Source organism: Carlito syrichta, unplaced genomic scaffold (genome assembly GCF_000164805.1).
Source record: "Carlito syrichta isolate Samal-C Ts95f unplaced genomic scaffold, Tarsius_syrichta-2.0.1 Scaffold314050, whole genome shotgun sequence".
Taxonomy (NCBI): domain Eukaryota; kingdom Metazoa; phylum Chordata; class Mammalia; order Primates; family Tarsiidae; genus Carlito; species Carlito syrichta.
Window position 1 is genome coordinate 247,855 of NW_007258146.1, and position 12,562 is coordinate 260,416.

General features: G+C 57.1%; 1 protein-coding gene across 1 annotated transcript; it reads right to left on the reverse strand.

The window, feature by feature from the left end:
- Positions 1–8,398: 8,398 nt before the first annotated feature.
- On the reverse strand, positions 8,399–12,537 carry WNT1 (Wnt family member 1). Its single transcript, XM_008070883.1, has 4 exons — positions 12,243–12,537; positions 11,292–11,545; positions 10,311–10,576; positions 8,399–9,835 (listed from the first exon to the last, which is right to left on the reverse strand). The coding sequence occupies exons 1-4, from the start codon at positions 12,344–12,346 to the stop codon at positions 9,347–9,349; spliced, it is 1,113 nt and encodes a 370-aa protein (XP_008069074.1). The 5' UTR covers positions 12,347–12,537; the 3' UTR covers positions 8,399–9,346.
- Between the last annotated feature and the right edge of the window lie 25 nt (positions 12,538–12,562).

Sequence of the window (12,562 nt, forward strand, 5' to 3'; positions counted from 1 at the left end):
CTGCACTCCAGTCTGGGTGACAGAGTGAAACTCCAACTCAAAAAAAAAAAAAGTGCTCTGGCCAGGCTCAAGGGCTCAGCCTGTGATCCCAGCACTTTGGGAGGCCGAAGCAAGTAGGTTGCCTGAGCCCGCGGATTTGAGACCCACCCGGGCAACTTGTCAAGTCCTCGTTTCTACAATAAATCAAAAATTAGCCAGGCGTGGTAGCACACGCCTATAGTTCTGGCTACTTGGAAAGCTGAGGTGGAAGGATCGCCAGAGCCCGGAAGGTCGAGGCTGCGGTGGCCGGGAGTGGCCACTGCACTCCAATCTGGGCGACAGAGTGAGACTCCGACTCAGAAAAAAAAGTTTTTCTCTAAGGGCTGTTGGGAGAAATTAAATGATTCAATATGTAAAGCACCTGAAACAGTGCCTGGTCCCTCATGATATGTAAGTGCTAAGCTCTGATCATCATTTCTCTCTAGGGCTATTTTATTAGTGGTGGGGTATGAGAACAGGAGGATGGGGATGAGAGAAGTGGAAGTGAGGGGGGAGGGGAAACAGGCAGCAGAGAACAGCTCGAGAGAAGAGGGGAAGCCTGGAGTGGGTGCCAGCAGCCCCCTGAACGGGTGAATGGTGCGCTGGGAGCTCCTGGGAGGGGTTGGATGTCAGTGCAACATGGCCTTTCCCCCAGAACTTCCTCCATCTTTCTTTAAAAATTGTTTTAATTTTAGCTTCAGGGGGTACACATGCGTATTCGTTACATGGACGTATTATGTAGTGGGACCACCTCCATCTTTGCCTAAGGATAGAGTCAGTACCAGCTACCAACGCTTCGCTTCGGGAGAAAGGGAGAGAGAGAAGAAGGGGAGGAGCGCCTGCAGGTCTGGGGGGGCCAGCCCCTGGTGAGCCGTATCTCAGACCGGCTCCGCAGGGTTCTGTGGGTGGGAGGCTGGAGGCTCCCTGCTGCGAAAATGACTTCTAAATCTGGCTGTGTCTGCCAGCCAGCCAGCCCTGAGACGGAGGCCACAACCATCCCCCACCTCGGGACAGCCTCACTGGTCAGGAGTAGAGACAGCAGACGCAGGAGGATGTGGTCAGTGTGGGGCAGCAGGACCCAGGTTAGCGCAGGACCCTCCCAACAGCCAGGTTCTTCCCAGGGAAGTCCCACGTGGGGATCCAGTTAATATGACTTTAGAGAAATCCAGAACCCTCTCCTTCTTTCAGGCTCTCGGGAGAGCTCTGGGACTTCCCTAGATCTGCCACAAATGGGTAAAGGAACCCAAGGATGAGGCCATGACTCTGGGACTTCAGAGGGTGTCGAGGTCCAGGTGTGGGGGGGGGTGTGTATGAGGAAGAGAGGACCAGGAGAGATAGCTGAACGGGAGGATATAGGAAGCATACAAAACATGTCTACGGGGAAACAAGTCCGCATTCACTCAGTCGCTCGCTTGTTCACTCACCCACTGGACATGGATGCCAGGTGCTGGGGACACAGAAGGAACTCGGGCATGCTTCCTACCTTCAGGGAGCTCACGAGCTGGGGTGCATGCAATATGGGGGAAAGGCTGTGGGAGAGGATACCACCAAGTCACTGCAGCGCAGGCAGAGGGCATAACATTTGTTAATGAAGGCACTGAGGGAGGGAGTATTAAAGAAGCAGCAGCTCCCACATTACAACTTATGGAGAAGGAAAATGTCCACAGGCCTCTGGGAGACAAGGCTGAGGATGTGTATGTCAGGGCAGGGAGGTTCAGCCTGGATGCCGTCCCACTTCTGCGTGTCCTGGAATGGGGAGAGTGCTCTCCCTTGAAGCTCCTGTTACTGCATAGCATTTGTGAGTCCTTTTGTGGATAAAAGCTCCATTCATCCATGTACCTATCCATTCCCCTATCCATCCCACCCATCCACTTAGCCATCCATTCACCAACGCATCTGTCACCTATTTGGCCATCCATACTTCCATCCATTTATCCATCTGCCCATGTGTTCATTCATTCATCCACCCCTCTATCATTTAATGGGGGCATATGATGTGCCTAGTTCAGTGCTGTAAAAGCCAGCCTAGAGCCGGGCTCAGTGGCTCAGCCTGTAATCCTGTGCTTTGGGAGGCTGAGGTGAGTGGATTGCCTGAGCCCGCGGGTTCGAGACCCGCCTGGGCAACTTGGCGAGACCTCATCTCTACAATAAATCAAAAATTAGCCGGGTGGGGTAGCGCGCGCCTGTACTTCCAGCTACTTGGAAGGCTGAGGTGGAAGGCTCGCCAGAGCTCAGCAGGTCGAGGCTGCAGTGGCCGGGAGCGGTCACTGCACTCCAGTCTGGGTGACAGAGTGAGACTCCAACTCAGAAAAAAAAAAAAAAGCCAGCCTAGTAGAAGGATGAGTAATTTACACAGATAACTACCAATGTGATGGCCGGTATGTGCTGGTAATGAAAGCCTTGCCAACAAGACGCTTCAAGAGGTGAAATGGGCAAGGCCATTGTGCCAAGAAAATTAGAAGTCTTCACAGAGGGAGGGATACCCGAGACGGGCCTCTACAAGGGGAATTGGGGACGGGGAACATTCCAGGGTGTGGGCAAAGGTAGAGAGGTGGGAAAACACATGGCTTTCACAGGGAATGAAGGCATTGGGGAATGCAGAGGTGCAGAGGGGTGGGGTTCTGAAAAGATGTGTGTGGGCTGAATCACAAAGTGTTTCTTGAGAGCAGGGATAAAACATTTGTGCTTTAGTGAAAGGAATTGAGGGGGAGGTGAGTAATAGAGCGTTTCTCAACTGGGAATGTTCTAGTGCCTCCTCAACACCTATAGAGTTTTTTTCCTCCTGCCTGATTGTAACCTTGTTGGTCATGTTGCATTGTGGCATTCCCTGCTGGATCGTGAGCTACAAAATCAAAGTGTGTGACTTTGATTTCGTTCTGTATTCCCTACAAGCTTGGCATGGAGTAGGCTCTCAGAAAATAGTGGAATAAGGAAGGAAGAAATGATAAAAAACCGTGCCACAGGAACACTGGCATGGCGCTGTCAGGTAGGAGAAAGAACGACTGCCGCCTGGTGTGATCCCCTTCTCCTGAAAACTGACCCAGCCTTCTTGGCAAGGGTCTCTCCAGGCGCTCTCTCAAGAGGCACCACAAGGTGGCGCTGTCCCAATTATAGCTCTGAGTTCTGCCAGGGTCTGTTGCGTTTCAGCTTGGTGAAGTGCCCATCCAAGAACTGTCCAGGAATGGTCTAGTCATCTCCTTCCAGCAAGTCTGAGAGAATGGAGAGCCTGAGGACACCTGTGGAAGAGAAGAGCGGACAGACCCCGATTTCCATGCAAATACGGGCCTCATTGGTATCCATCCATTCATTTGATAGTGCCTGTTATGTGCCAGGTCCAACTTTGGCTCTTGTGAAAACAACAGTGACCAAGACATAGTTCCTCAAGAAGCTCAGTCTAGTCCTGCACAAATGTCCCTTTCTTATGTCTCTCTCTCTCTCTCTCTCTTCTTTTACACACACACACACACACACCCACCCCTATTCCCCAGGGCCAATCTCCTTGTCCTGGGAAGCCATTTCTACATGAAATCTACTCTTTGGCACCACTTGCCCCTCCAAATCCAAGTTTCTCCCTGAGGTTGCTGCATGGCCACATTAGGGTGACCCCTGGGAATGCCGTGACCCTTGAATGCTCCTTCCAGGATGGTTCCCCTTTCCCTTCCCCTTAGCTCCCTGACAAGTCTTTTCCTGTTCTCTCTTTCAACCTTTCCCAGAATAACCATAGCCACTCTTCCAGCCCTAGTAGCTTTAGAGATCTCCCCAGAGTAAGCCTGGCATGAGCTGGGCCTTCTAACATCCTAGAGCTCTGGAGGCTACAGGAGCATGAGGATGGATCCTCAAAAGTGCCCTGGGGACCCTGGTGCCACTCACCCAGAGATGAGGAGATGGAAAGTCCAGAAGACCAAAGAAACATGCCCCCCTCTGGCCTGAGGGCTCTGCCAGTCAAGCCTATCCCCCAACAGAGGTTGACTTCTTCTCTTACCTTTGATGGGTCCAGGTCTCTTCCCGGACACAACTCCACAGTGGTGGCCATAGGGGACGCTGGTTGGGAGGTGAAGCATTGTGGGACGTTGTCCACTTTCCCAACATGCTCCAGAGCCCATCTTTGCCTTGGCGGGTTTGGAAGAGGAGGGGAGGGAGGGATGGTGCGAGAGTGGGAGCCAGGCCCATCGAGGTCCCAGGAGTGAATGCCGCATTGTTGGCCAGGCCAGAGTCACAGATAATTACCTCAATTAGTGACAATGGGAGAGTAATAAATACAGGCTTAGTGTCTCCTACCCCACCAGGGCTCCGAAGATTAATCCAGGCTGACGGGCGGGCCCTGAAAGGCATGATGGACAATTCATTAAACTCCCCAAATGCCGCACAACCTGGGCGTGAAGGCTGAGTTAGCCCCCTGGGGGCTGCGCCTTTGTCCTGATTGTGTGTCTCCGCCACAGCAGAGCCGGGCAGCCCCCAGAGAGCGGGGAGGTGAGTGGGGCTCCCTCAGCCGGGCCAGGCGGCGGGGGGATTAGGCCTCGGTCCGGCCCTGGTTGCCCTGGCACACTGGCCCGGCCTGGCTGGAATGTCCGTGGGGGGGAGCTGGCCGAGCGGAGGGGCGGGGCCGACAAGGTGGGGTAAGGGGGGCACACAAAACCAGGGGCAGGAGGAGTTAATTAGACGCCAGCCGAGGAGGGCGAGGGGCCACAATAGGGCTGAGGGGCCGCCAGGGATGGCCCCTTAACTTCCGAGGATTAATAGGAGGAGGGAGAAGGGAGGGGTCCGGGCCTGGGGGAGAAGAACTGGGAGCTTCACAGGGTGGTACTGCCCCCTCTTGCCCAGCTTGGCACCTACTTGGCAAGTGGCTGGGAGGCGGGAGGCTCTTGCATCCTGGGCAGGTATCCTCAGCATCCCAGAGAGTGGCTCTTTCTTCCTCACATGACACCAACATTGGGAGGACCATCGGGCAGGGAGGGGAGAAAGGATTCCTCCTTTATCAGGGCACTAGTGGAAGCAAGAATGCTTAGGGGCCTGTTCTTAACCATCTGACCCACGTAAGTTACTGTAAGGCACAACCAGGAGACTGAAGCTTTACCTTTCCTAGTGAGGTCGCCAGGTTAAAGCCAGGCACTCCTTAGGAGGGGCAGGCGCTGGCGTGAGCACTTGGGAGTAGAAGGCTGTGTGTGCATATGCCTAGATGCGTGTGCGTGCAGGTGTGCCCATGCACAGGGCCTGGCATTCAGTAGGCCCTCTGTCAATGCCTGTTGGATGAATGAATGAATGAATGAACTTCTGTTTTGCTGGGAGTAAAGGGGGGTGAGGAAGAGAAGTGGCACTGGGCTGTACCATGACACAGAGTGAGTGACTCTGGCCTTTTCATTCTGAACTTCCAGCCATGGCCCAGAGAGTGTAGGGACTCCATCTCTGAAGAGATGAGCAAATGTCCAGGGACAATGGAGCGGCATGGTTCCTTCACCTTGAGAAGGGAAATAAAAAAATGCAGTAGCCTCTTGGAAGCCCCATTTCCTCCTGGGCCTCAGGGAACAGGGCAGTCCTGGCTCCTCCCTGGGAGCCACCCCACCCTGCCCCCTCCCAGGGGATGACAGGGGAGAGAGTTGGCGGCAGTTCCCTGGGCATATTTATAACCTGCTGCTCGCTCACCAGCGTCTGCTTTTAGCCCAGACGGGGGAGGGGGCAAGGGGGTGGTCTGTCTCATGCCGGGCGTCCTGGCTGGGTGTGGAAAGAGTGAGTAAGGGTGAGTGGTGGGCAGCTCTGCATGGATATTCCTGCTCACACCACAGCCAAACAGCTTATTTTCTCCTCATTTTGTTATTTTTCTCCCTCTGGCCTGGAGAGGAGGACTGAGCCAGCCTGGGGTGAGGGAGGAGGCCTGGGGAGGGGGCAGGACCCTAGGGTATTTGCAGCCCCACTGACAGGGTTTTTCCAGGGTGCGTGTGGCAGGGCGTGTGTGGTGCTGGCTTGCAGACCCCCTGGGGACTGCGCTGCACAGCCTGCCTTCCTCTCAGGTTTTCCACTCCCCCCAGGATATTTTGGGACTTGTCTCTTCCGTACATGCCATGGCCAGCCTGTGTCCAGCGTCCTGGCATCTGAAGATCAGAGGTGGGTGAGCACTGGAGAATCACATTCCTGATGACACTATCCCATGCCACCACTCTGAGCCTGCTCTGGGCCCTTAGACCTTTGTGGGGGGGCCTCGTTCTAAGCACAGCTGTCCTTTCCCCAGGGTTTACCCACTTTAGCCCTGCATGTGAGGACAGCACAGGTGATCAGAATAACTAACTAATTAGCTCCTGTGGCATGCTTTGCAGATCTGACAGCCCTCTTGCTTATTTTTTGCATTTTTATGAGTGCCCCTTGAGGGACCAGCCTCATTCTGCACTTTTGTGCGACACCAGCCTTTCGAGTCCCAGCCCTGGAAGAGAGAGGCCTCCGTACTGAGGGTTGAATATGGGAGTCTACCCTTAAACTTCACACATGTGCAGAGGGCTTTACACTTTACTGGGCCCTCATTGCACTGCTCCTGTTATATGGACAACGTTGACTCCTTGGTCACACGGTCACCTCCTCCGGGCAGATGCCTGGCACAGAAGAGGTATCAGTCGGTGTTCAGATGACCCAAATGACCCTATGACCTTGTCTCATCTGAACCTCATCACCTCCCTGGAGGATAAGTAAAGATAATCAGCCTTGTTTAACAGACAAGGCAACTGAAGCCAAGAAAGCAAGAGATTTGTTAAAAATCTCTTTAGGAACAGAAAAGGGTTCGTCACTTTCCTTGCTCTTCTTCCAGCTGCTGCATGTCAACTCAGCCCAGAGCCCCTAACTTCCAGGCCTGAAAGGTGATCCTGACTTCTAATTCTTGGAGTTACGACTTAGGTGAGAAAGGTTAGAGGTAGTTGCCAACCCCTTTGACTCTCTAACCTGCTGCTTCTCTCCAACTCTGACGGTTGTTCAGTTGGGGCCTAGACCCCCTCTCCCGCCTCTGGCAGCCAATTCACTTCTTACTTTGGGAACTGGGGGATCTAATAGCTCTCTGGGTTATAGACTGGGCATTCTCTGCAGGGTGTACTTTACTGGAACCCAAGTGCCTCCTACCCTGGATCAATAGGTTTTTATTCCTCCCCCTAGGCTACCCATCAGAGCTGAGATGTTGCTAGTTTGGCGAATGGAAAGAAAGGGAAAGGGATGTCATTGCAGGGTTGAGTAGCTCTTGGCTCTGTTCCCCAACCCACACACACATCCCAGAGGCCAACAGGGGGTCAGAGTTCACACATCCAGGGAGAGGGACTACAGCAAAAGAATTCTGAGGAGAGGGGGACATTCTCAAGTTGACTGGGACCAGTCTTTGCCCCTGGGGGGTGGGGGTGCTTTATGGCTCCCCCTGCCCTTCTGGTCCTCCCCTGGGGCAAGGGTTTAGGGTTAGGGATAGACTTTAGAGCTTAGGGAGGGGTTGGTTTGTCTGAAGTTAAGGTGAGGGCTAAGGTTCAACCCAGACCTAGAGACAGAGAGAGGATTAGAATTAGAGATAGGTTTAGGGCTATGAGCGGGACTAGAACCCCTGCTGACTATGGCTGTGCACACAGAGGTATCACACTAGTGTTGTTAGTAAGCGAATCCTCATTCTGGCTCTTTATGGGAATGGCTAGCTTAAGGGTTTGTTATGGACCACATTAGGGTTTCTTTTGGTTATGCTGGCTTAAGCTTAGCCTGTATTTGGATTCTAAGCCTCCTGCTCCCTTCTGTCCCATCCTCATCTCTGACTAAAGCTCATCACCTGTTACCTGGATCCCCCTGAGACCAAAGGTGAGAGTCGGGGTCCTAATAAGATATTTTTTACTGTGTGTGGGGATCACCCTTACCCAATGCCCTGGCCGCAGCTGAAAAAGACAAGCTTCAGGGACCAATGGCACTGCATCAGGGGCAGCAGCACATCTTCTGCTTGAAAGCAGAGTGTCTCTTCCTACTTTTCAGAACATGGCCACAGCTGTCACTGAATCGTAGCTAATTTCACAACAACTCTTCCAGGTAGGAAGGGCAGGAGCAGAGTTTGTTTGTTTAATCCCTATTCACCAAGGAAATCCACAGGCCCCTAGCACAGAGCCAGTTGGTGTTAGACTAGGAAGAACCCTGCAGGGTCTGTTGGCTCCTCACCAGGTTCTTCCTTGGAAAGTGAGATCCCCAGTGGCCTCAGTAGGGTCATCCAAGGGTCAGAATCTCAGGGTCCTCTTGCAAGTCAGGAAGCCAGTTCTCCAAATAACGTATCCTCTATTTGTTTAAGAGAGAGGTAAGCCCCAAACCTGGGAGTGGTAAAAGGAGGGGGAAGGGGACACCACAAGCAATGTCGTGTTCTGGATTCAAGGAAAAGCCACCGAGTCATTGATAAAAATAGAGATTTTATTCTGCAGAGGAAGATACTACATTGGTGGGGGCGAGGAGCCACTAATAGCTACAGTGGAAGGAAATACTGATCCCGGTAGGCAAAGGCATCTTTGAGAGACGAGAAGATGGACCAGAACAGGCTGGAGGACGAAAGGAGAGAAGAATGGAAAGAGACTGGGTTGGGGGGTGGAGGTGGTCTCTGCAAACCAGGCTGGAACCCAGCACAATAAATAGTTTTATTTACAACAACCAAACACGTGGCTTTGTATCCACGCTTCAGTGCAAATTATTTACACACTGATGAGGAGGCAGGACAGGAAGGGGTAGGAGGTGGCCCAGGGAGGCATGGCTCACAGCTGTTCAATGGCTCCACGACAGAGGCTGGGAGAACGGGGGCATTTCTCCTGGGTCCCCGACCTCATTTCCACATCACCACAGCTGCCCTTTCCCCCTGGAACCTCCCGCTTCAGCTGCAGGTGGGGAGGAGAAAGGCCCTGATGCCCAGGTGTGTGCGCAGGGTCTGCACCCTTGGCAGGAGCTTGAAGGGGACGGAGGACAAAGGGGAAGGAGAGAGGCAGAGGTCGCTGGAGCGGTGGAGCGGGCAGAGCGCCACCGTCAGGCGCGGACCCCAATGGGGGAGGGGACGCATCCTTCTCTCACCTCCTGGCCAAGCAGGGGGCAGTGCAACAAGGGGTCTCCCCCGGAGAGGGAGGGAGGTAGGTCCGGGAGGGCAAGCCCATCAGGATGGCAAGAGGGTTCGTGCCGCCCCAGGCAAGTGGTTTGAGGAGTCCCCAGGTAGGAGGAAGTGGGAGAGATGGCGTGCGTATGAGCCGCGGGGAGTGCTGGCTGGAGGCACCGGGTGGGCGAACAACAGGGTCTGGAGCGCCAGCGAGTCCATTTGGGGGAGGGCTTGCGGAGCGCGTTCCTGGGGGCGAGTCCGCGCAGCGCCTCACAGACACTCGTGCAGCACGCGCGTGTGCGTGCAGTTGCGGCAGCTGACGTGGCAGCACCAGTGGAAGGTGCAGTTGCAGCGCTCGGTGACGCGCTGCGTGCGCGTGCGGTGGCCGCGGCCGCAGCACAGCAGCTCGCAGCCGTCCAGCGCGGGCGACGAGCTGTTGCAGGCGCGCCCGGTCGTGCCCGCAGTCCCCAGGCGTCCGCTGTACGTGCAGAAGTTGGGCGATTTCTCGAAGTAGACGAGGTCGAGGGGCGAGGGCGGCTTGTGGGCCGGATCTTCGGGCTCCAGGCGCAGCAGCTCCGCCCGCGAGGCGCGGGTGCTGCCGCGGGTGCCGTAGAGGACGCGCGAGGCGCCGTCGAAGCGGTCGCGCAGCACGTCGCCCACCGCGCGCAGCGTGGGCAGCCGCATCCAGCACGTGCGCACCGTGCACGAGCCGGACATCCCGTGACACTTGCACTCCTGGCGCATCTCGGAGAATACGGTCTGGGAGGAGAGAGGGAAGAAAGGATGTCCCAGGGCACTAGGCCAGAGGCACCGTCCCAAACGCCGCCCCCTCCCGGACGCCGCGGGCACGGGACCTCAGCAAAGGCCCAGGCCTAGCTGAACCCTGGGGAAGGGAGGCGTGAACTGTCCCGCTGAGGTTTGGGCACCCGACCCAACTCTGCTCCACGCCGGGGACTCATGTCGGCCTCTCAGCCTTACTTCTCCAACCTGGACCGCGGAGGGGCTGCCGGCAACCTGCTGTGACCTTCTAACCTCTTCGGATCTACCTGTCCTGAGGCCAGGCATTCCTTTGCCCTCAGCCTTGCGTTTCTGCTCTCCGCTTTGGGTCCCAGCCTCCCGCTCTCTCAGACGCCCTCTCCTGGTGCCCCTCGCCTCATCGCAACCGTTCTTTCCCGAGCCCGAGGTCGGCCCCTGCCGCTCCGCTTCGGGTACGGAGCCTCTCAAGCCGGCTCACCGTGCGGCCCGCCTCGTTGTTGTGAAGGTTCATGAGGAAGCGCAGGTCCCGCCCCTTCTCCCCGGAGTCTACGAACTCCCGGCCGAAGAGGCGGCCGAAGTCAATGTTGTCGCTGCAGCCCCCCCAGTGCCAATCGGGGCCGCCGGGGCCGCGCCGCCGGTAGTCACACGTGCAGGACTCGATGGAGCCCTCCGAGCAGGAGCGTGCCACCGAATGGGTGACCCCGGCGGAGGTGATGGCGAAGATAAACGCTGTTTCCCGACAGCCTGTGGGAGAAGGGAGCCGGGATCAGCGAGAGGGAACCGGGATCGGCGAGGGGGTACGCGGGGCGTGGCCAGCACCCTCAGTGGAGGGCTCGCCCCGACTCCGCCCTTGGAGTCCCGAGAGCCAGGCGGCCGGCGGTGTTGGAACGCTGGTGTCTAGGTCTTGTTGGGAAGACAGGTGCGTGGGCACCCGCGTCCACGGTCGTGATCATGCCTCACTGAAACTCTCCGGGATGTATTTTGGCTCTATAGCGAAAGTGGGGCAGCTCCAGGGAGAAAAACCGAAAAGAGGGGAGCGGAAGAACTGTGCATCGCCAAGACCTCTTCGCAGCCCGCCCGAACTTTTTGGCCCATGTTGGCGACGCAAGCAAGCCTTGCCGGGCAGGAGGCAAGACACGCCCGCAGAGAGCAGCTTCCCGGGCGCCCTTGAGAGAGGCTGGGGGAAAGCGGCGGTCCGTCTCCCGGCCTCCACGACCCGGAACTCCCTTCCTCTGGGGCAGTAGCTCAGAAAAGTTAAGCTTCGTCCCCAGACACGACTGGAAAGCGCCCCGTGGGAAGACTCTGTCCCGGAGCTGGCGCTGGGCACGAGGCACGAGGCGGGTTGATTGTGTGACCCTCCAGGCGCCCGCGACACCGTCCCTGCGCTAGCCCGCCCATGCCCTGGGGGTGACCCTGCGTTTCCCCTGGTCCCGGAAGCGTCATCTTCCTGGGCACCCACCTCGGTTGACGATCTTGCCGAAGAGGTGGGGCCCCGAAGCAGTGGGGCAGTTCCAGCGGCGATTCCGGAACTGCCACTTGCACTCGCGCACGGCGCTCTGCAGTCCTCCGCTCACGCTGTGCAGAATTCCCGGGTTCTGGCGGATCAGACGCCGCTGTTTGCGGCTCAGCAGCTGCAGACTGGGCTCGAGGACTAACTGCAGACTCTTGGAGTCGGTCAGCAGGTTCGTGGAGGACGCTACATTCACGATGCCCCTGGTGGGACGCATGCTAGAAGCTCAGGCTCCGAAGGGGACCCCCCACCCTAACCATCAAGGCTGTGGCCACCCTGTCCTCTGCCTGGGGCCGTGGGCCCTGAGAGAGTGACAGGAGATCAATAATAAGGCAATGACTCCGCGCTCCCAGGCTCGCTAGTTTGAAAGAAGGCATCCAGATTTTTGTGTCCCCAGGAGTCCTAGGACTGCTCTCAGAAGAAGCACGGGGCTACCCCGAGACTGAGTGTCTACCCTGGCTCCCCAGCCTCCTTCCGGTCAGCCTGAGCAAGGGAATCATGGCCTGCAGTCTTTGCCCACCCAAAGCGTGAAATGCTTGGGAGTCCCACCCTCTTCTCGTAGCCTTTCTACGCAAACGCCTAGCTCTTGCTTCCCGAGGTGGGGAGACCTGTGGTGCGGCCACCACCGTGAGGCAAGGGGAAGGGCGGTGCTAGATGAGAGTGGGCTCCCTGCCTGGGGTGTCTCAGGCCTTGGCAGGCGGACCATTCGCCCCACTTCAGCAGAGCTGCAGTCTCTGGGGCAGCTCCACGCCAGGGCGCCCCTCGGTGTCGCGGAAGGAAGTCAGAACGCTGGAGGGAGCCTCCTGTCGGCGGAGGGATCCCAGAGCGTGGGAGCTGGGTAGGGTTGGCCTCTGGCTCTGCGCCCCGGGACAAGTGGCGACCCCGCACCAGCGCACTTACCACCATCGGCCACTGCTGTTGGCAGCCAGGGCTGCGGGCAGAGCGGCCAGCGCCAGCAGCAGCGTAGGAGAAACCCAGCTGGGCAGCAGCGCCCAGCACCCCATGGCCTGCCTGGCTCTGCCCGCTCTGTGCTGCAGTTGCGGCGACTTAGGCTGCTGCCCGCGACGGCGGACGGGACGCGGCGGTGGCGGCAGTGGCGAGAGTTCGCAGTCTGGCTTTAACAACCCTGGGGGCGGGCGGCGGACAGCATGGCTCGCGGTCCCGGCTGGTGGGCTGAGGCGGCCACGGCGGGCAGCACCGCCTCTTATAGTTGCGGCGCT